Source organism: Arabidopsis lyrata, assembly GCF_000004255.2.
Source record: "Arabidopsis lyrata subsp. lyrata unplaced genomic scaffold ARALYscaffold_6, whole genome shotgun sequence".
Taxonomy (NCBI): Eukaryota; Viridiplantae; Streptophyta; class Magnoliopsida; order Brassicales; family Brassicaceae; genus Arabidopsis; species Arabidopsis lyrata.
Genome location: NW_003302550.1, coordinates 2446141 through 2466821, shown reverse-complemented (window position 1 = coordinate 2466821; position 20681 = coordinate 2446141). Strand labels below are relative to the sequence as shown.

Sequence of the window (20681 nt, the reverse complement as noted above, 5' to 3'; positions counted from 1 at the left end):
ATCCGGGTTTTACTCGGTTTTACTATATCTGGATCTTGGATAAGACATTTAAGGAAATCTAAAAAAAATCGTCATTAATGTAGATAATTACACATATATTTCGGTATAAGCATATTCCAAAAATCTCTCCTAAATCAAAGATATTACGTTCAAAAATTGTTGCCAAAAATCTCTCGCTTTCCTTCTAAAATCTCTACCATTGGCTGTCATCCCAACTAATTACTCATAATTATCTTTCCTATATTTCTTTTTTTTTTCGAAATTTGCAAGAAAATTACTCAATTCCAAAAATAAAAGATTTTGAAGATATTGTTACTTGATCAGCAAGATTTTAGGAGCCTCACTCACCCAAAACCCTATAGTATTCTCAAAACATTATAAATACCTTTCATTAGTCTAATAAAAACTCACCAGTTTTACAGAAAATGAGAAATCGCAGACGTGATGCAATCTGTACGGACTCCGGGAAGAGCTAGGAGATAGTGGTGAACCGGGATCTAAACCTCGCCGACGATGTGAAGATGGTGACGAGGAGGAGATCGTAATTCTTTAGGTTTCGATTGGCAAAACAAGACGATCGGCGATCCAAAGCTCCACCGCCTGAAACGCAACATCGAATTGATCACACCGAATATCTTCAGATTTCGGATATGCTTTTCCGGTGGTAGCTTCAAAATACACGCCGAGAACTCCTTGATACGCTACACGGAGAGTAGATCCATGCGTTTTGCTGTAGCTTTGAAGAAACAAGGCTCAGATCGACGGAGCCGTTACTGTGACCGTTAACGACGGTGACTTCATCTGCTAAACCACCGATGATTGAGTTTGAACTTTCCGTTTCTAAGTTTTCCATTTTGGGTATATGAAAGAGTTGAATAAACACAATTTGGGCTCTGTAGGTCTTTACAAAATTGGTAGACATGATTCTTTGTTATTGGGTTCTAATACTCTGTGTTTATTTTTTCATTATGTGAACTAATGAAAGTTGCATACTTAATTTTTTTTTCATGGCAGTTCTAAACATATTATTTTTAATATTTGTGATTATATAACAATAATAGGTTAGTGTTAATTACATGGATCATTAAGGTTTGAATAGTGATAAAATAATTAGAAAATACAAATAAAATAACAAGGCCGGTGCAAAACTATTAATTCAGACCTTAATTATCGGATCAGTTCAAGCTTTAACCCATGTCTTTTTCTGAAATTGCTAAAAATAAGTAATGTTCTCAAATAAATTCAAATATCAAATCTTCATAAATACATTAAATACGTAAGATTTAAAATTATGGAGCAATCTTTTCTAATTAAATTCAAAAATTTCTAATTGATATATTTAAATTTTTTGGCTTTTGTTTGCCCATTTAGCTATGGTTTTTGAGTTTTTATAAAATAGTTTTAAATATTACGGGACGAATTGTATGACACAGGTTTGGTTAGGATTGATATTAATATAAAATTAAAATATCACTAATATATCGCTATAACACATATTAAATCCTCATTTTATTATTTAAAATTTAGCATACGGTATACCGCGGGTAAAATCAGTATAAGACGGGTTAAATCAACATCTTATTCAAAATCATACAATTGAATCTATTGTTTTTATACTACGTCTATCTATAAAATTTCAATTTTTGTAATAAAATTTCGTCTCACGGTGTATTATACATTTAAATTAAACAAAAAAATAGTATATATCTATAGAGTATCTTAAAACAAAATTTAATAAATTTTTCTAATAAAAATATAGACCCGCGGTATACCGCGGGTTAACATCTAGTTAATGGTAATAATTATAGGCTTTTAGCAAATAAAACTCCAAATAAAAACGAGAAGAGGGGCGGTGCCGTCCTCACGGAGAAGAAGCCACGTGACTAAGACTCTTTTTTTGTTGGTCCTATCACCAAATGCGAAGCTAAGACATACCTCTTTCTTTTTTTAATTTACGGATCCGATTGAAATTTTCCTAACGAAAATGTATGAAAAAAGCAAATTTTATTGGTGAGTGATGGAAATATCGAAACCAAACTCGTCCACTGACACTTGCATTGCATTCAATTATTGTTTAAACCAGTTCGAATTCTAAGTTAATTATTATATGATATGTACCTTAACAAAAGTTTATGTCATGTGTTTTAATTATAATAAACGATTAGGGAGAAAAAAAAAAGGAGGTGGCGCGCCAAGTCGACAACTAACGTTTCAACGACCGACCAGACAGTGTGGGGAACGTCGAGGGCTCTTTGAGTCTTGACTCATCTTCGCACTTGTCTTGCCACATGGATGCATCTTTGTGGCTCTTTGTCCCTACGTAGACATGTATCCTCGAAACTATTTATTAGATTCGTGTGTAATATAATAGTCTAACGAATTAATTGTTGAACGAGGATTTTTATTTTATTTTGGGTTTAAAACTGAACGTGGATTTCCATAGATACAATAAAAAGAGGATACACCACAATACTTTGATTTTTAGTTACATAAATATTTTTGATTAGATCATTTACGTATGGTTTCGTTTTATAACACAAACGCCACAGATGGTAGAATTAACGTTTTGTCTTTGTGTTTATCCCGAGTTGGCTAATATGTAAACGCAAATACAGATTTTTCTGGTTATATATCTTTCATATTTACGTTCAGAAATAACGAAATTAATTTTGTTTAAAATGTCTAAGACTGTGATTCTTTTTAAACAAAAAAAAAAACACTATATCATAACATGTAAACGCAAACAAACAATCGAAGACGTTTAGGCCATAAGGATCCAATGAAAAAGAAACAAAACGTAGGTATCATCAGTAGAAGCCGTTTATCTCTTGAGAAAGAAGAAGAAAACAAAAAGTTGGGCCTGCTTCATTTATTGGCTTTGTGATTTAAGACATCGATCCTTGACAAAATCACAACCTGTCCGTAGCTTTCTTGCACCACTGTACGTGACTACACATTGAGGCAGTACAAACACTTACACATAACGTACCAATTTATAAATTCAATTATAGTGTTGACCTCACATGGAATTTATTTATTATAGTACATTTGGTAGGCGTAAGTCAATTTAAAGTCCATTGAAAGGAAAATTGTTCTTCAAAACAATCATGGGTTTGAACCACATCCCAGATTTAGAAATCAATATACACCACTTAAACTAATTCCTATAAGTTTTGACAAAAACAAATCACTACAAATATATACGTTTCGGGTCCTCTTTACATTTTAGTACATAAAAAGAAGGCTTAGCAATCATAGAATAAGTTTTAGTTTTATTTTTACTTCTTTGTGGTCCAGAATTTGTTAGATCCAACGGTATATTTTTTTGGATAAACTTGACGTCACCCAAAATAATTTCACAACTATTGTGAACCAAAAAAAAAAAAAAGGATTTCACAACTATATTATTATGAAAGGAACAAAGCTAGATACAAGGACCATCCATATTGGATCTAGTACTATATATATCTTAGTACCTTATAAAACATTTTGTGTGACGTCAAATTTTACAGGAAGCAATTCATTATAAGATATAAAAAAAAAAGAGTAAAAGAATCAGAAAAAAAATAATGCGAGGCCTGTTTTACCAATACTTCGCAATAAAATTAATTAACTATTGCATCGATTATGTGATGTTTCTTATAACAAACTTTCTTTCGATAAAACCAATTATGTGATGTTAACACAGTCGAGATTGAATCAAAATAATATGAGGCTAGATTTACCGATATAATAACCATTATAGACGTAATATTCACGAAGATGTGACGATAAAAATCTGTAACGAAAGCTAAATAAATCTCAAAACTAACCAAAAAAAGAAAAAGAAAATAAAAGCATTTGAGTACAAAACATATTCGGCAGGAAGAAAGCATCCAAAACCAGCTTTTTAGGAAGTGCCCTGTCCCGTAGGTAACATGAGATTCAACTAAAGCCTCAAAATATTTTTGTCCATTTTCCAAACACACAAAATTAACATATAAAACATAACTGTCCTTTTTATTTTATCTTCTTTTGCTGTCTTTCATCAGGGCTAATCTGATAAGCTAATAAGGTTAAGAAAATTTTAATGCAAAAAGTTTTGGAGTCGGGGAAAATTATAAAAATAACTATTACTCTTGATTGATACCTTTTTTCTTTTCTGCAATGTCAACAGAATTATGGTATGGATACATAAGTACGTATATAATATAATAGATTGTATATTTCGAATTGGCCGGACACGTCTACGGTTGATTATTCAATAATTTTGTATAGAAGAAATTGAACATGCATGTCTCAGTCATTTTGAAATTAATTGACATAGCATTTTGTTTGATATAATTATATGTAGAAAGAAAGAAAAAAGGAAACAGGATATATGAAGTATGAACTATCATTTTTATTAAGTAGCGGAAAAATCGGACAAATTAAACTTTTCCTCTTTAAGAAAAATATTATGTACATCCAATTTTATTTGTATGGTGTTGTGTAAAGGTATCACATTATTCTTCAAAATACGCAAATCCCCTTATCACTTGGCAGAGTTGGGTTTAAAAATATGATTTGATGCATTTATAATTACATGAAGTATGAGATAATCTGAAAATAAGATTCCATATTAATTGGTAGATTTCTAATCATGAAATTTATGGACTATCTGTGTCGTACTAAAAGAGGATCCGAGACGATCGATGGTTGATTACTACAACTGCTTAATATTCATATACGAGAAAACATGTATATATATTATAATATTCGTATGTCCCACCACGTGTACGGTCAGGATGATAGGAAGCTTCATACTTAGCTGGAAACATCGTGTCCGCAAACTATCGCTATTACTCGTCAAGTTATACTCAGCGCTGCGAATGTGAATTCATATTATTTTTGAAAAATAAAGCAGAAAGCATATATATGGTTGATCAGTGAGTAGTTTATACAATGGTTAGAAACTGTAGTTTGATTAAGTGCCACTGAAACCGGATTTAATCATATGACGTTTTAATTTGTTTTAATTATGATGTTTTGTTCCGACTAACTTCAAATATATTTCTTACATCATCGTAGATCATATCCAAAACTGGACCGTTGCTAATACTAAACAAAACAAAGTGAAAAATCATCTAACACAAAAGGGTTAAACTAAATATACAGTGTAATCAATCAAAATGCTAACCACTAATCTATCACTCATTCGGTACAAAATTCAAGCATTGAGATCGGTTAGCTCAAACCAATATTCAACCAAAGAGTATTATTGTCAATTTTTAATTGGAGTTAAGTGCAAACAGTTTTGATTAGAAATAATAGGTTTGATATCATCATATCTCAATTCGAATACGGTTTTTTGTTTATAATTCATAATAAAACTCCTAATAACGTCAACCAAATGGTAATGACACTGTTCTAGGTCTAATAAGAAGATATGAACCAATCAACGATAAAAAGGAAAATTATTGGATGCAAATGATTGATTTAAAATAAAATGTTGAAAGAGCTGAATAACCATTCATTTCATTTTTTACCATTTGAGATGAAAAAGTTGGAAAATTGATTCAACTCATTCAATCCAAAAAATTGAAAAAATGAACAGATTATAAAATAAAATTGTTCAACCCTTTGATCTATTATTTCGTAGAGGAATGAGTTGAACATATGTTCAACTCAAAATTTTCCATGTCATCTATTTACAGCCAATATTATTATATATACATGTATGAAAAGTTGAACATAAGGGTATTTTCGTAATTGGAGTTGAACCACTCATAAATGCTACTATATAAAGAAGGTTGATGAAGCAGCTTAGAAAGGGTGTCACAAGTTTCAAGCTTTAACAATATCATCTCTTCCATAAAAACAAACCTCTTTCAAACAGTGGAAACACTTTTTATCTTTTAGTTCCCCAAACATACCCATCTTCTTATAGTCATTCCTGTTTTCTTATTTCTATTTATATGTATGCCATTTGTTTATGTTCCTTACTCTTTTTTTTTTTATGTTCCTTACTCTTATATAAGCTATATATGATCCTGAACGTAAATATTGGTATTCAATTTTAAATATGGATTATGATTTATGGTTTATCGTCGGCAGTTTTAGGAAACGTCATAATGTCAATGGAAAAGCCACCGCTGGCCTCCGGTTTAGCTCGAACACGATCGGAGCAGCTATATGAGACGGTGGCAGCAGCCATCAGGTCACCTCACGGCTCCATGGACGCTAATGGTGTGCCTGCGACGGCTCCAGCAGCCGTTGGAGGAGGAGGGACGTTGTCCAGGAAATCAAGCCGGAGGCTGATGATGGGGGCGTCTCCGGGGAGGAGTGGAGGAGCCGGAACACACATAAGGAAGTCTAGGAGCGCTCAGCTAAAGCTCGAGCTAGAGGAAGTAAGCAGTGGCGCTGCTCTGAGTCGTGCATCGAGCGCGTCGCTCGGGCTATCATTTTCGTTCACTGGGTTCGCTATGCCGCCGGAGGAAATCTCCGACTCGAAACCGTTCAGCGACGAGGAGATGATACGTAAGTCGTGCGAACTTATCTCACTAGTCCACTTGTTTTAGTCTAAGGGTAATTTGGTCATTTTAGTTACGATGTTCCCATACTTAGAGGGTAGTATGGTCATTAAGACATGCAATTAAATGATACAATAATAATGATAACAACGGATACATGATTGGTGTGCGTTGCTTTGCCTTTTTGCTGCATGAGAGTTGGATAAATTATTTAACAGAGACGCAAACAATTGGCCTTCTAATTTGTTCCACGTGTTCTCTTTCTCGTGCAACTGAAACTCCCACCACTTATTTTCTTTTCACTTTTTTTTTTTTGTTGTTTTCATTTCTTTTCACTTTTCAATTGCATATTCAGTGGTGCTTGCAATTAATATGTTTATTCTTTTAATATGTAATGAGAAATCATTAAAATCATACATAAGATCTTTGTTGTATAAAATAATTATATTATCAACCTCAGTGGTTTGAAATGATAATTGTAATTTAATATTTATTCGAGTGCAAACTATTCTTTCAATCTTATATATGATGTTGGCCCCATATTCAAAACGATATGGAAAATGCTTCAAAATGCCCGATACTGTTTTTTTTTTTTTTTTTGGTCAAACACCCGATACTGTTTTTAAAAGAGATTGTACATTAACAAAAGTTATGACATTAATTTGCTTAAATAAATACTAATTAATTGTGTCAACGATGCATGCCTACCACTTATAATGGGTGTTTAAAGTATATAACTATATAGTATATAGTACTTTTGTTTCTTTTATTTATAAATATGTTGACATTTTGTCAATCTGAGCATTTGTTTTAAAAAGTCAATAATTCACCACTAGTGAACTCTTTGTTTTGATAACATCAGTAGTCCATCATAGTTGTACTATTCATGTTCAATTTATCCTCACTTAATTATACACTTTTGTGTTAAGTGCATATGTACTTATATTGTAGGTAGAAACTAAATATTTAAATAAAGAGTAGCGAGTCGGGAAAAAGGAACAAAATAGAAACTAGTGATTTGTAACGTCACGTAGTGATATTGATTCACCAACATTTTAACAGCTTTTTATGACTAAGTAGGTATAAAAATAGGTGAGAAGAAGTCCAATATATCTCTACTAATTAGTCAATAATGGGTCCCAATTTTGGAGTTTTTTGTGTTTGGTCTGTTGTAATCTGTCAATAGTGTACCTCAAAGTCTAAATCTTACGTAAAAGACGTTTAGCTGGCTGACAAAGATTGGCCAACATATAGTTTACTGTTTATACATCGTATAACATAAGCTCACTTTCCATAGTGTTTAGGTGTTAACATTCACCTACTTAAAGATTCATTCACTGAGTCACTGACTTCTTTTGGTTTATTAAGTAAAGATGAATCAACAGTATAACCTAACTGTTTCAGCCGAAGATATTGAAGCGGGAAAGAAGAAGCCTAAGTTTCAAGCAGAACCAACATTGCCCATCTTTCTCAAGGTAAATACTTATATCAAACCAAAAAAATAAAAGAGCAAAAGAAATGTTAGAAATTGGAGTGAAGTAGTAGCTAGTGGTTTTCGTGTATGGGATTGATCTCTTTTGGTACTGATCTTCTCTGTTTGCACAGGCACTGAGAGGAGATCAAAAGAATATCACACATTTTTCTCTATCTCTGTGTATCTACTTTTCACCAGGTTCAGGTCTTGTACATAATCTCATCTTACATGAAATTCATGTACAAGACTTAAAATATCCATAGTTAAGACTTAAGATTAGACTAAGAGGGGAAATAAGTGAAATGTATAATAAGATTTTTTTTTTTTGTTTTTTTTTAAATAGGTTTTATTTTTATGAATTATGTAATCTCAAGACTTAGTGGTGGTTTTTGTGAAACTGATGCAGTTCAGGGATGTTACATACAAAGTGGTGATCAAGAAATTGACTTCTTCAGCGGAAAAGGAGATATTAACTGGGATAAGTGGGAGTGTGAGTCCTGGTGAAGTTCTTGCTCTCATGGGACCTTCAGGGAGTGGCAAAACAACTCTTCTTAGCTTACTCGCTGGTCGAATCTCTCAATCCTCTACCGGAGGGTCTATTACTTACAACGACAAGCCTTACTCTAAATACTTGAAAAGCAAGTCAGTATTTTTGGCTCTAAAACTCACATTTTCTTGTATATGAATACCTATGGGGACTTAACGATTGTTTCTTGATTTGGTGGCAGGATTGGGTTTGTGACTCAAGATGATGTTCTGTTTCCTCATCTTACCGTGAAAGAAACGCTAACCTATGCTGCTCGTTTGCGCTTACCAAAAACTCTTACGAGAGAGCAGAAGAAACAACGAGCTTTAGACGTTATCCAAGAGTTGGGTTTGGAGAGGTATGCTGGATCGTTTAGAGGTTCCAAACATTAACAAATTATAAGTGATTTTCTAAGAAAAAACTTGGATGGTTGCAGGTGCCAAGACACTATGATTGGAGGAGCATTCGTGCGTGGTGTATCAGGTGGAGAGAGGAAGAGAGTTTCTATTGGAAACGAGATCATCATTAATCCTTCTCTATTACTTCTTGATGAACCAACCTCTGGTTTAGATTCCACCACTGCTCTTAGAACCATTCTGATGCTCCACGACATCGCCGAGGTTTGTTTGTTTTTTTTTTTTTTAGACAATTTGTATTTTTGCTTTGATCTTTTTCTGAATCTTGAGGAAAATGTGTTCGGAACAGGCGGGGAAAACCGTGATCACAACAATACATCAGCCCTCGAGCAGGCTCTTCCATAGATTTGACAAGCTGATTCTACTAGGAAGAGGAAGTCTTCTCTACTTTGGAAAATCATCAGAAGCTTTGGATTACTTCTCTTCTATTGGATGCTCTCCTCTTATCGCCATGAATCCTGCAGAGTTCTTGCTTGATCTCGCCAACGGTAACATCAATGATATCTCTGTGCCTTCTGAGTTAGATGACAGAGTTCAAGTTGGCAATTCAGGCAGAGAAACTCAAACTGGCAAGCCATCTCCTACTATTGTTCATGAGGTAATTATAGAAACAAAAACATGTCTAGCAATTTAAGATTACCTGAAACTAAATTGAGTATTAATATATATATATATATATATATCGAAAAATTGTAAGCAGTATCTAGTGGAGGCATACGAGACTCGGGTTGCAGAACAGGAGAAGAAGAAACTATTGGATCCTGTGCCACTCGACGAAGAAGCTAAGGCCAAAAGTACGCGCCTAAAGCGCCAATGGGGAGCGGGCTGGTGGGAGCAATATTGCATACTGTTCTGCAGAGGACTCAAAGAACGGCGACACGAATACTTCAGTTGGTTGCGTGTTACTCAAGTTCTTTCCACAGCTGTCATTTTAGGTCTTCTCTGGTGGCAGTCGGACATTCGGACTCCAGTGGGACTACAAGATCAGGTATGTTATCATTTGGTTTTGAATTTTTGATAACTACTTTTTTTTAGGCACACTACTAATATCATTCTCTACATTCTTATGCTTCTTTTTCTTTTTGCAGGCCGGTTTGCTCTTCTTCATAGCAGTTTTTTGGGGATTTTTCCCTGTTTTCACAGCAATCTTTGCGTTTCCGCAAGAGCGAGCGATGTTAAATAAGGAGAGAGCAGCGGATATGTACAGATTAAGCGCGTATTTCCTAGCTCGAACCACGAGTGATCTCCCTCTAGACTTTATTCTACCATCTCTTTTCCTTCTTGTCGTCTATTTCATGACAGGTCTTCGGATTAGCCCATATCCCTTCTTCTTGAGCATACTAATAGTTTTCCTTTGCATCATTGCAGCTCAGGTATGTTCACATCGAAATTATTCCCTAATCAACGAGAAAGGTATAACCTAAATGCTGATTTTGATTCTTTTTGCTAGGGACTCGGACTTGCAATTGGTGCCGTTTTAATGGATTTAAAGAAGGCTACAACTTTGGCTTCAGTAACTGTCATGACATTCATGCTCGCCGGAGGATTCTTTGTCAAGGCAAGTCCTCTGTTTCATGATTTCCTCTGTTTTTAAATTCCTCCATTTCTTGATTTCCTCTGTTTTATTGACTTCCTCTGTTTCTTTCCTTTTTTTTTTTTTTTTTTTTTTGTGTCTCCACAGAAAGTGCCGGTTTTCATATCGTGGATACGTTATCTATCTTTCAATTACCACACCTACAAGCTCCTTCTTAAAGTACAATATCAGGACTTCGCTGAATCCATCAACGGGATGAGAATAGACAATGGACTAACTGAAGTAGCCGCACTCGTTGTCATGATTTTCGGTTACCGCCTCCTCGCGTATCTGTCTCTAAGGCAAATGAAGATAGCAACATAACCCATTTTCCACACGAAGAAATCAAATAACATAGAAGAAGCACTAAGACATAAAGAGAGCGTCAGATCTTGATGATCCTGACACGACCAAGCCTTGACACTGATTAAGAGATTGGTCCTAAGATTATTCTTTCTTAATTACAAAGGTGTTGTGAGTTTGATAATGATTGGATGGCGATAGATGTCTTGATTGGAGATAAATATCTGTTTAAGTTTGTAATTGTAGATTGAATCTAAGAATGGTTCATGTCTATTAACGAGAAGAACCTTATGGTTTGATCAGATCTTCTCAAGTCCCAATCCAATTATTCTTAATCATTTATTTGTGAGAATCCCACTGCCTTGCCCATTGTATCCCAATGGTTTTAAAGCTGCATTCTCCAACCTTCTTTCGAAAAATGTGTCCCGGGTTTATTCCCTAGCATCGTTTGCTCCACGCAAAACTCAAGAAACACTCTGTGGTATTCAGGCTCCCACACAGCTTTTGCCTCATTTTTCACTTATTTTCTCCAAACTCTTAACAATAGGTGGAAAATGGAATAGAGACAGGTACACAAAATCCATATTATAAACAGTCATACAATTGCATAAACGTTAACTGAACAATTCGAGAAACTGAACACAAATCACATAAACATAATGTTGCGACCTGAGGACGACAATTAGATCAAGAGTTCTAGAGCTCCAAAATGTTGATGATGTACAAAATCAATGGATGATATTAACTAGACATAGTGAAACATAGAACGCAGACGCAGTTACATGAAACGTGTTTCAAAAGAAAAAAAAATGTTTTGCGACCTAAGACTTCCTCCCCAACTCAAAATCCCAGTGGGGAATTTGCAAGAAACCCTAATTCGAGTAATCTGAAGAATAAAATAATAGTTAAGACTTCACCGGCGGTAATTGGGAAGCCGCAGAATCAGATTTCAGGAAACGGAAAACGTTACGCGGAATCTGATAGAAACGCCACACTGTGATGGGTGTGGCCGATCGCAATTTTTCCCCGCGAAGTTACTTTATTTTTTATAAGAATGGGCCGAGATTGGCAAACCAACATACACTACATCTCACGTCACCATAATCAACGCGTAGAGGGTTTCCTAGCAAAGTAATCAGCTACACTTATCAAATGGCTAGATAAGTAAATTCGAAATCAACTCTCAACAATCCGAGGAAACAAGAGATATGAAACTGGACTGCAAACTTGGTTTGCATCTAGGCATTGAATCTCAAGTCATCTTGCATCTCTAAACATTTTTTTAAAAAAATTTCAGTTTCAAAATCTTTTAAACTTATGATGCACTTGATGCAAAAACGTTATTTTCTTTTGAATATAATTTAACATTAAATTCGAAAAAAAGAATGGGCCGAGATACTTGGTCGACCTCGATGAAGAAATTCTCTAAAAATTTTAAGAGGATTTAGACTGTTTTGTGTTGAGTCCGGTCCTGACTTTTTTTTTTGTAACTTCGGTTTAGATAATTTTTGCATCTTGTCAACAAATTTTGAGCTGATTAGATTGATAGTATATATATATATATATATATATATATATATATATATATATATATATATATATATTTAATAATTAGAAATCATAAGATAAAATTAGGTTGAAACTCCATTAGGTATGATATTAGTATTGTTTGTACTTTATATAACTAGATTTTAACCCGCGGTACACCGCGGGATGATTTAATTTTAAAGTTAGTATAAAAATATTTTGTAAATTGTATCCCCTTATAACATATTTATTTATATTATAGTTTATAATTGTTATTAAGTAATGGTATACCACGAGTCCACAAGACAATTATTAATAAACGGAAGATTTAACCCGTATTAAAGCGGTATATAAATATTGATTCAAATTCGTCCACCATATAAATCTTTTCCGAAATATAACATGTTCAGTAATTTCTTAACCCGTCCCGTGATTTATTTTTATTTTAAAATTTAATGATTATTTATTATATATAAAAGTTTACAAATCATATCGTCCTCTAAGACCACGGGATATTATACCACATGACAATTTTTGGTTTTATATAATCTTTTCTAAATGAGACTGATTTAATATGTCTAATATTTGTGGTATTAAAAAAAAAAGATTTAATCCGTATTGAAGCGACGGATTAATAATATTTTAATCTTTTTATTATTGTTGATTCAAAAACCCGTCCCGCCAAACCCGTCCGGCAAAAAAACTCATTTATTTTATTAATTTTCTTATTTATGATATGATTCTGAATCATTTGTCTAAATATTTTAATCGATGTAGAACGTTGAACACACATTTTCGTCAATTGGATAATATATGTCTGTTTTTAAAATTTCGAATCACAGTATATGCAGAAAAAAATTGATTTTTTTTTACTTTATGTATTATATGATGATTCAAAACAGTTAAAAACAAATCAAATAAAGATGATAGGAGAATCATAATTATAAATCTTAATCAAATCTCTAAATATCTAAATTATTAAATATGGAATATTCGGTGTATGAGTTGGGTTAAATATAACCCGACCCAACAAATTTTTTGTGAAGGAATTTTAAAAACGGGTCGGGTATCCGATATATCCGGAAGCATTTTTACCCACCCGTCACCAAAGTGTTGCAAAAATACTAGTATAGATTAAGGTGAATAAAAAATATTGTTTTAGTTAATACAATAATACAATAAATATTTTTTTATAGAAAAACTGAGATATAAAGAATTCAAAATTATGTTTTGATATATTTTGTTGTCAACATTTTGGTATTTTGATGAAAATAATTATTATTTTCTTCCCTTATACATATAGACTTCATATCTTCAATATTTTCCTCCACCATATTTGTTAAATTTACTTAATTGTGGTATTTAAGAAAATGCAGAACTTTGATTGTATTATTTATAATAGATTGAAGTATTAAATATTAAGATTATTGGTGTTTTATTTTATATTAATAAATAGGACTAGTCAGGCCCGGCTCACTCATCGGTAAGACCCGGTGCCATACAAAAAAAAAATCCTATCTTTAATAAAAAATTTATATATATATATATATATATATATATTTACAAAAAGTTATATTTCATAAATTATTTTGTATTTTATAGCTATTTGGACATGTTATTTTTGTTTATTAATTTTGGGCCTCAATATTACCTTTTAAAATAAAATTTTGGGACCTTTACATATGGATATTTTATAAAATTTCAGCATAATTAAATAATTAAATAATAGAAAAACTATGAATTTGGACCTTAAATTTGTTGGACCCGGTGCAAATGCACCACTTGCACATACCAATAACCGGCCCTGGGACTAGTTAATACAATTGAATATATTTAAGATGTAATTTTTGATATGTTTAAAAATGTCAAATGAAAAGTTAACATAAAAATACTAAAACTAAAAAAGATTTATTTTTTGATGAGATATCCACACCAAAAGGAATATTATTTAGTAGTAAATTTCTTAACAGAGATTAAATTAAATAGTTAAATAGTTAATCCCTTAGCTAAGTTATGAAACTTTCACACAGAAAAGTTAAATGCTTTTTAAAAAAAGAAAAAGGAAAAATAAAAAGTGACCGAAATTATAAGCCCAAATAATAAAGGCCCGTTGGAACACGAGTTTGGTTGATAAATACTAGACTCGAGCTCAGTTTATTTCTTCTTCGTGTTGTCGATTTCCAAGCTTTATAAGGGCTAAGAAGTCGTTCGTTCGACGTCACTGCTGTTCTGGCCGGCTGAGGTACGGTGTTGTTTCTTATCTCTCTTCAAAACCCTCAGTTGCCGATTCCTCTTTTTAATCAGACCTATTTCAGTAGATTTGATAGTTCGTTTGGGCGATTTTTTTCTTAAACCAATAATTTATAGGTAGAAAGAGCTCAGAATGAACAATTGATGCTCCATCCAGGGATCCAGCTCGCAGTTTACTTGTATTCAGGTTTCACCCGCAAGGAGTTTGCTATTATTAAGCTCACAGCGCAGCTTGTTGTGCGCTATGGGATTTATTTCTGGCGACTAGTGTGACTGTGAACCCTCCTCCTCAGTTTGATTTTGAGTTTATGAAGACAACTGATAGCAGGTTTACTTTTTTTCTTGGGCTTGTTGATGCATATGAGAGAGTCTTAATTCCTTACCGGAAGCTGCTTGTCCTTCATCCTTGCAAGGAGCCTGTTCTTGAGGGTTTTTTCAAACTTCTTAAAGGGGAAAAGCAGGATGAGGATGGACTAGTGGAAATGGCTATGATTGATTCACATGCTTTTGTGGGGGGTCTTGACTATTTTGCTAGCAGGGAGGGTGGGGAGTTGTCACCACCTGGACGCCTTTCAACACAAATGCAGTCTGGTATTCCTGATGCCCCAGCTACTGATGATGGTCTTTATCCTCGTTATTATCCATTTACATATCCTGAAGGGATCACGCGCAAGCAGCTTGGTATCATTAAGCTCACAGCGCAGTTTCTGGTGCGGTATGGGTATGGTTTCTGGCTGGGTTTGATGAAGTTAGTGATTGCCTCTACTTGAGGAACGGGAACCAGAGCCAAGGAGACAAAATTTTGACGAGTCAGCTCTTGTTCCAGAAGACCAGTTCCTTGCGCAACATCCGGTAATGTTTTCTTCGGATGCTTGCCATCTGACCTGACTTGTATCTAACTAGCAGTCATACATTTTTCAGGGTCCCTCGACGATCAGGATCAGGGTTGTTGTTCAAGACGGCGATGATGGGCAACTCGTTGAGGTCACAGTGCAGTCGTTATCGGAAAGCGTGGCAAGTTTGAAGGAGAAAATAGCTGGGGAGATCCAAATTCCAGCAAACAAACACAAGATAAGTGGAAAAACCGGTGTTTTAGAGGACAACATATCACTTGCACACTACAATGTGGGAGCAGGAGAGATCCTAACACTGTCTATGTAAGAAGAACGTCGCTTGTGGGTGCAGAGGGAAATGCCGTTTCAATCTCTTAATTAACTCTTATCTGTACTGACTTAAGTTTGGCTTGTGTTGTCTCTGTAATCTTAAATTTATAAATTTGAATATTTTGTATGTGATACTCAGCATGGTTACTAGTGTTTAGAGTTTGAGTTTGGTTTCTCTCATTAATATTTAAAGTGTAGTTACGATTACTGCCACTATGTCGTCTTAATTAATTGCGATTCTTACACTTTAATATTTATCTTTAGGATAGTAACTTATGAACCTAATAATCATATGACATAGTATGTCGTAAATCAATTTTGTTACTATGATTATTATCATTATATTATTTTCTCTATTTCAATCCACCAATATTATTTTAGATTCGTTCTCTAGTTTGCATAACGCTTAAATAGCATTTGCATATATATATTTATTAAACCGAGTGTTTTCATACTTTATATGTATATATATATATATAATTATATGTGTATATATGCTAATTTTTATACGTTTAAATGGTAGTCATATAAATAAGGGAAGGAAACTACATATAAATAAGGGAAGGAGCCACGGATGATGCAGTGTGAAGGAAAAAGAGCGGGGGCTTTTGAGACTTGATTAGTACTATCTTTTGAATAAAAAGTAAAATAGAGCGAGTGACGACGAAAACTATATCAAAGAAAAAAAAGGAATAGTCGCATCCCAGAAGCAAAACTATCATTAAAGTCGAATAATTCTATTGTGTATGTCCTACCGTATATACATACATTATTATTATTTTTTTTCGTATATACATACATGTACATTTTGTTTTATCATAATACATGTATGTATACGTTTAACAAAAATGATTGACCTCACATCGTACAAATTATGGTGGTCGTTGCGGCAGTGAGGCACGTGAACTTAGCAGTTAGCACTACATTATACTATGAAAAAAGTTTTTAAAAACACTGAATGTACAAGAATAGGAAAGTGAAATATCACACGTTTGGGCCCTACCTAAAAGAGAGTCATGGTGGATTTTCCACACAAGTAGTTAGCGTCATTCAAATCTCTTTTACCTTCTTTGTTTTTCATACTTTTTCACCGCTTACGTTACGCCAACACAAATATAGCATAGAATTTTTTCATAACCAACGCAATCACAGACATTCCAACAGCTAATCCCACTACGACTTTTTTTCGATCTTCTTCCCTACACCCTCACCAGTGCCGGCTCAAATAGGGGGCGAGCAGTGCGACGGTCAGGGATCCAATCTCGTGCTCCAATAATTAAGGGGCCCATTTTAATTTTTTTTTTATAAAAATATTAAAATTTTAAATTACAACATAAAAATAAAATTTAGAAGGGCCCATAAATTTTTTTATTATTGTTTTTAGTTTTAATAATTAACTTTTTAATAAAAATATCATACAATTTATTTATATAATACAAAGAACACAAAAAAAAATAATTCTAAAGGCCTAAAATTTGTTTTTGCCTTAAGGCCTATAATACTGTTGAGCCGGCACCGACCCTCACGTACCTTAAAAATAACCCACTTTACTCGCTGAAACACATAGCAAAAGGCATGGATCCGTCTACGTCAACACGTTTCCATGTCATTTAATTTCTATGTCACACGTTTCCATGTCGTTACCATGTCACACTTCTACTACGTCATAGTCATTCTTTTTGCAAAAAGCGAATCAGATGAAACAAAGAAACCCTTGGAACTTTTTCAATAGACTGACTTCATACATAATAGCTTCAATAATTCAATGTTTCTATACCTTAAAGATGTATTTTAATACAAAATCTAAACGAAAACTGAAAAACCAAAGCAAACCGTAAATCGAAGCAAAACCAATTCAAACAAATACTATAGTTATTTTTGTAGAGTATTAATTTTTATAAAACTAAAAAAGTGAGAATTAAACCGAACAGTTATTCGGATTGTAGATCTCCAACCAAAACATTGGGTTGTGTTGTGTTAGTGCAAAAGTAAGGTAAGGGAAAACAGACAAAAAAAAGAAACAAAAAAAAAACACAAATATACACATGTAGGTTTTGCACTAAAAGCAAAGGGAAAACAGAAAAAAAGAAGACACAAGTGCTTCTTGCGTACTTCGCGGCAAACCTGGCCTACACTTTTATTTTTTCTTATTAAAAGAAAAGGAGAGAATGTATTAAGTTCCAATAAAACTATACTTTAATCAAGTAAAGCTGTTGTGACTTTACTTGTGAGTATTTGCAACAACAAAAAAAATCAGAATCGTGAATCACGATTAAAGATTAAATATCCAAATCATAGAACAAAACCTTTTCTATCAAATTAGAAGTTGGTTTAACAAATTAGTATGAACCGAAATTATAAGCCTAATCAATAAAGGCCCATTAGAAAACCACCAAAGGAGTTTGGTTAAGATATTAAATAGTAGTAGCCTAGGGCTCATAGTTGATTTCTTCTTCTTCGCTTCCTTCGTTTCCAAGCTTTAGGTATCCAAGTCGCGGCTGAGGTACGGTGTTTCTAATCTCTCTCCGATTCCTCTTATTTTTTCCTTTCGATCTCTCTCTCTCTCAGTAGTTCTCTCCCTTCTCTCTGAATCTGATTTTTAGTGTTTCTCTGGTTGTAGAAAAAAAATATGTACCCTTCGATGCACAAGGATTTGCGATCGAGGCAAAGCAATGCAAATCAAGTTTGGGCGGATTCAGAAAGCACACGTCGTTTCGAGAGAATGAATGATGACACTCCAGCTACTGATGATGCACGAGACTATCTTAGGCTTCCAGTCATGGATATGCCTAAGCCTCCACCTATCAAGTTCGCATACCTTCCTCTAGGGATCACGATCACGCGCAAGGAGGTTGATATTATCAAGCTCACAGCGCAGTTTGTGGCTGTTTATGGGAAGTATTTTCGGCGCGAATTGACGATGAGAGTGTTTGGGAATCCTCTGTTTGAGTTTATGAAGCCAACTGACAGCAGGAACCGTTTTTACACGGGGCTTATTCTCGGGTATTCGAGTGTGTTAATGCCTTCCCAAAAGCTGAAGACGAAGAGTGATAGTACGAGGGAAGTTTTTGATGCTTTCTCCCAGCTTCTTGCTCAAGTGCCTGAAAAGGAGGAGGATGGAGTGGAGATTGCTTTGACTGATTTGCATGCTTATGAGTATTTTGCTAACATGTTTCTGTCTCGGTCTCCACTTGTCAAGTTCCCATTCTTTCCTAAAGGGATAACGATCACGCGCAAGGAGATTGATATTATAAAGCTCACAGCGCAGTTTGTGGCTGTGTATGGGAAGTATTTTCGGGTGGAATTGATGAAGAAAGTGGTAATGAACCCTCAGTTTGAGTTTGTGAAGTCAACTGATAGCAAGTACTCTTTTTACAATAGGCTTGTTGATGGGTTTTCGAGGGTGTTTAAGCGTTCCATAAAGAATGGTGCTGGTTTGGGGGAAATTCTTGATGGTTTTTTCAAGCTTCTTGATCAAGCTCTTGAAAAGCAGGAGGGAGTGGAGATGGCTATGACTGATTTGCATGCTTTCGAGTTTTTTGCTAACGTGGAGGATGACGTGTTGCAACCACTACCTGAACAATACCTTCCAATGATGATGATGCCGCCACTACCACCTCTAATTCTGCGTCCACTTGGATCTCAGTTTACTCATCTTCAAGGTCCTTCTCACATGATGAAACCTACACCACCTCGGCCACAGAATGATTTGCAATCGGGTCAAAACAATTCAAATAAAGCTCCTGCGAGTGTGGCAACTATTGAGCCACCTCCAGAAATCAGAAATTTTATCCAGAAGACTGCACTATTTGTTTCCAAAAATGGGTTGGAGACTGCAAGAAGGTTCATGGAACTTAGTATGAATGATACAAGATACAGATTTGTGTGGAGCACTCACCCTTATCACGCATTTTATCAGCTTAAGCTTGCAGAATACTGTGCTCAGAATCAAGATAGAGCTCAGGATATCCAACCTAATGTTCTGAGATCTTTCGGTGTTGGATTTGAATTCCCTGAAAAGGAGATCACACTCAAGGAGCTTGGTATTATTAAGCTCACAGCGCAGTTTATGGCGCGGTACGGGATGAATTTCGTGCGGGATTTGAAGAAGATAGTGGTTGAGAACCCTAAGTTTGAGTTTTTGGAGTCAACTAGTAGCAGGTTCAGTTTTTACAATAGGCTTGTTATTGCGTATTCAAGGGTATTAATGCCTTCCAAAATGCTGAGCAAGAGTGATGATTTTACGGCGACTGTTCTTGATGGTTTTTTCCATTGTCTTCAATTGGAAAAGCAAGAGGAGGGAGTGGATATGGCCATGATTGATTTGCTTGACTATTTTGCTAGTTTGGAGGATGAAGACTATTCTGCTAACGTGCTACAACCTCAACACCTTTCAACACAAATGCAGCCTGGTATGGTTGTGCACCCATCACCACCTATGCCTGAAACATCTCCTTCTCCCCCACCACTGCCTCTACATAACGAGTCAGCACCTGTTCCAGAAGACCAGTTTCTTGCTGACCAACATCCGGTAATTGTTTAATGTTTTCTTCTGATTCTTGGAGTCTTTTGTTTCTTAACTTGACTTTGTATCTAATCAGCAGTCATACATTTTCAGGATTCCTCTACGATCGATGATGAGTGGCAAGTCATTGACTTCACAGTGTAGTCGTTACCGGAAAACGTGGCAAGTTTGAAGGAGAAAATAGCTGGGGAGATCCAAATTCCAGCAAACAAATAAAAGAGAAACAGAACGTGGTGGGAGAATGCAGGGAAATGCTTTTTCAATCTCTTTAAATTTTCTTTAATAATGTTTAAATTGACTCTAAGTTTGTTCTGGATTGGCAGCTAGTTCTGAGGCAAATTTTGGTCTCTGCAATCTTAAACATCTCTGTAATATGTGATACTCATGCTTTAGCTCTTTTAGTGAAGTTTGGCTTTGACTTTGTTACATAAAC

General features: G+C 34.6%; 2 protein-coding genes across 3 annotated transcripts; both read left to right on the top strand.

Moving 5' to 3' along the window:
* Positions 1–5780: 5780 nt before the first annotated feature.
* Positions 5781–11121, top strand: LOC9309331 (ABC transporter G family member 22). Its single transcript, XM_021022315.1, has 11 exons — positions 5781–5888; positions 6074–6498; positions 7896–7966; positions 8372–8607; positions 8694–8849; positions 8928–9111; positions 9197–9505; positions 9608–9895; positions 9996–10280; positions 10358–10465; positions 10589–11121. Exons 2-11 carry the CDS (start codon positions 6093–6095, stop codon positions 10802–10804), a joined length of 2259 nt encoding a protein of 752 aa, XP_020877974.1. The 5' UTR covers positions 5781–5888; positions 6074–6092; the 3' UTR covers positions 10805–11121.
* A 6871-nt stretch (positions 11122–17992) lies between these two features.
* Positions 17993–20674, top strand: LOC9307291. 2 transcript variants are annotated; one of them, XM_021023569.1, is made up of 3 exons: positions 17993–18226; positions 18344–20254; positions 20342–20674. In XM_021023569.1, the coding sequence occupies exons 2-3, from the start codon at positions 18353–18355 to the stop codon at positions 20390–20392; spliced, it is 1953 nt and encodes a 650-aa protein (XP_020879228.1). In that variant the 5' UTR covers positions 17993–18226; positions 18344–18352; the 3' UTR covers positions 20393–20674. The 2 variants fall into 2 exon arrangements, with proteins under 2 accessions (XP_020879228.1, XP_020879229.1); XM_021023570.1 differs by having other exon boundaries at positions 17993–20254.
* Positions 20675–20681: the final 7 nt, after the last annotated feature.

What these genes read in the sequence shown, in the direction of transcription:
- LOC9309331 (XM_021022315.1), top strand. Translation starts at nt 6,093, where the DNA reads ATGTCAATGGAAAAGCCACCGCTGGCCTCCGGTTTAGCTCGAACACGA. An exon ending in TGCTCCACGACATCGCCGAG is followed by an intron (nt 9,112 to 9,196) that starts GTTTGTTTGTTT and finishes TGTTCGGAACAG; the next exon opens with GCGGGGAAAACCGTGATCAC. An exon ending in CCGGAGGATTCTTTGTCAAG is followed by an intron (nt 10,466 to 10,588) that starts GCAAGTCCTCTG and finishes GTGTCTCCACAG; the next exon opens with AAAGTGCCGGTTTTCATATC.
- LOC9307291 (XM_021023569.1), top strand. Translation starts at nt 18,353, where the DNA reads ATGTACCCTTCGATGCACAAGGATTTGCGATCGAGGCAAAGCAATGCA. An exon ending in TTCTTGCTGACCAACATCCG is followed by an intron (nt 20,255 to 20,341) that starts GTAATTGTTTAA and finishes ATACATTTTCAG; the next exon opens with GATTCCTCTACGATCGATGA.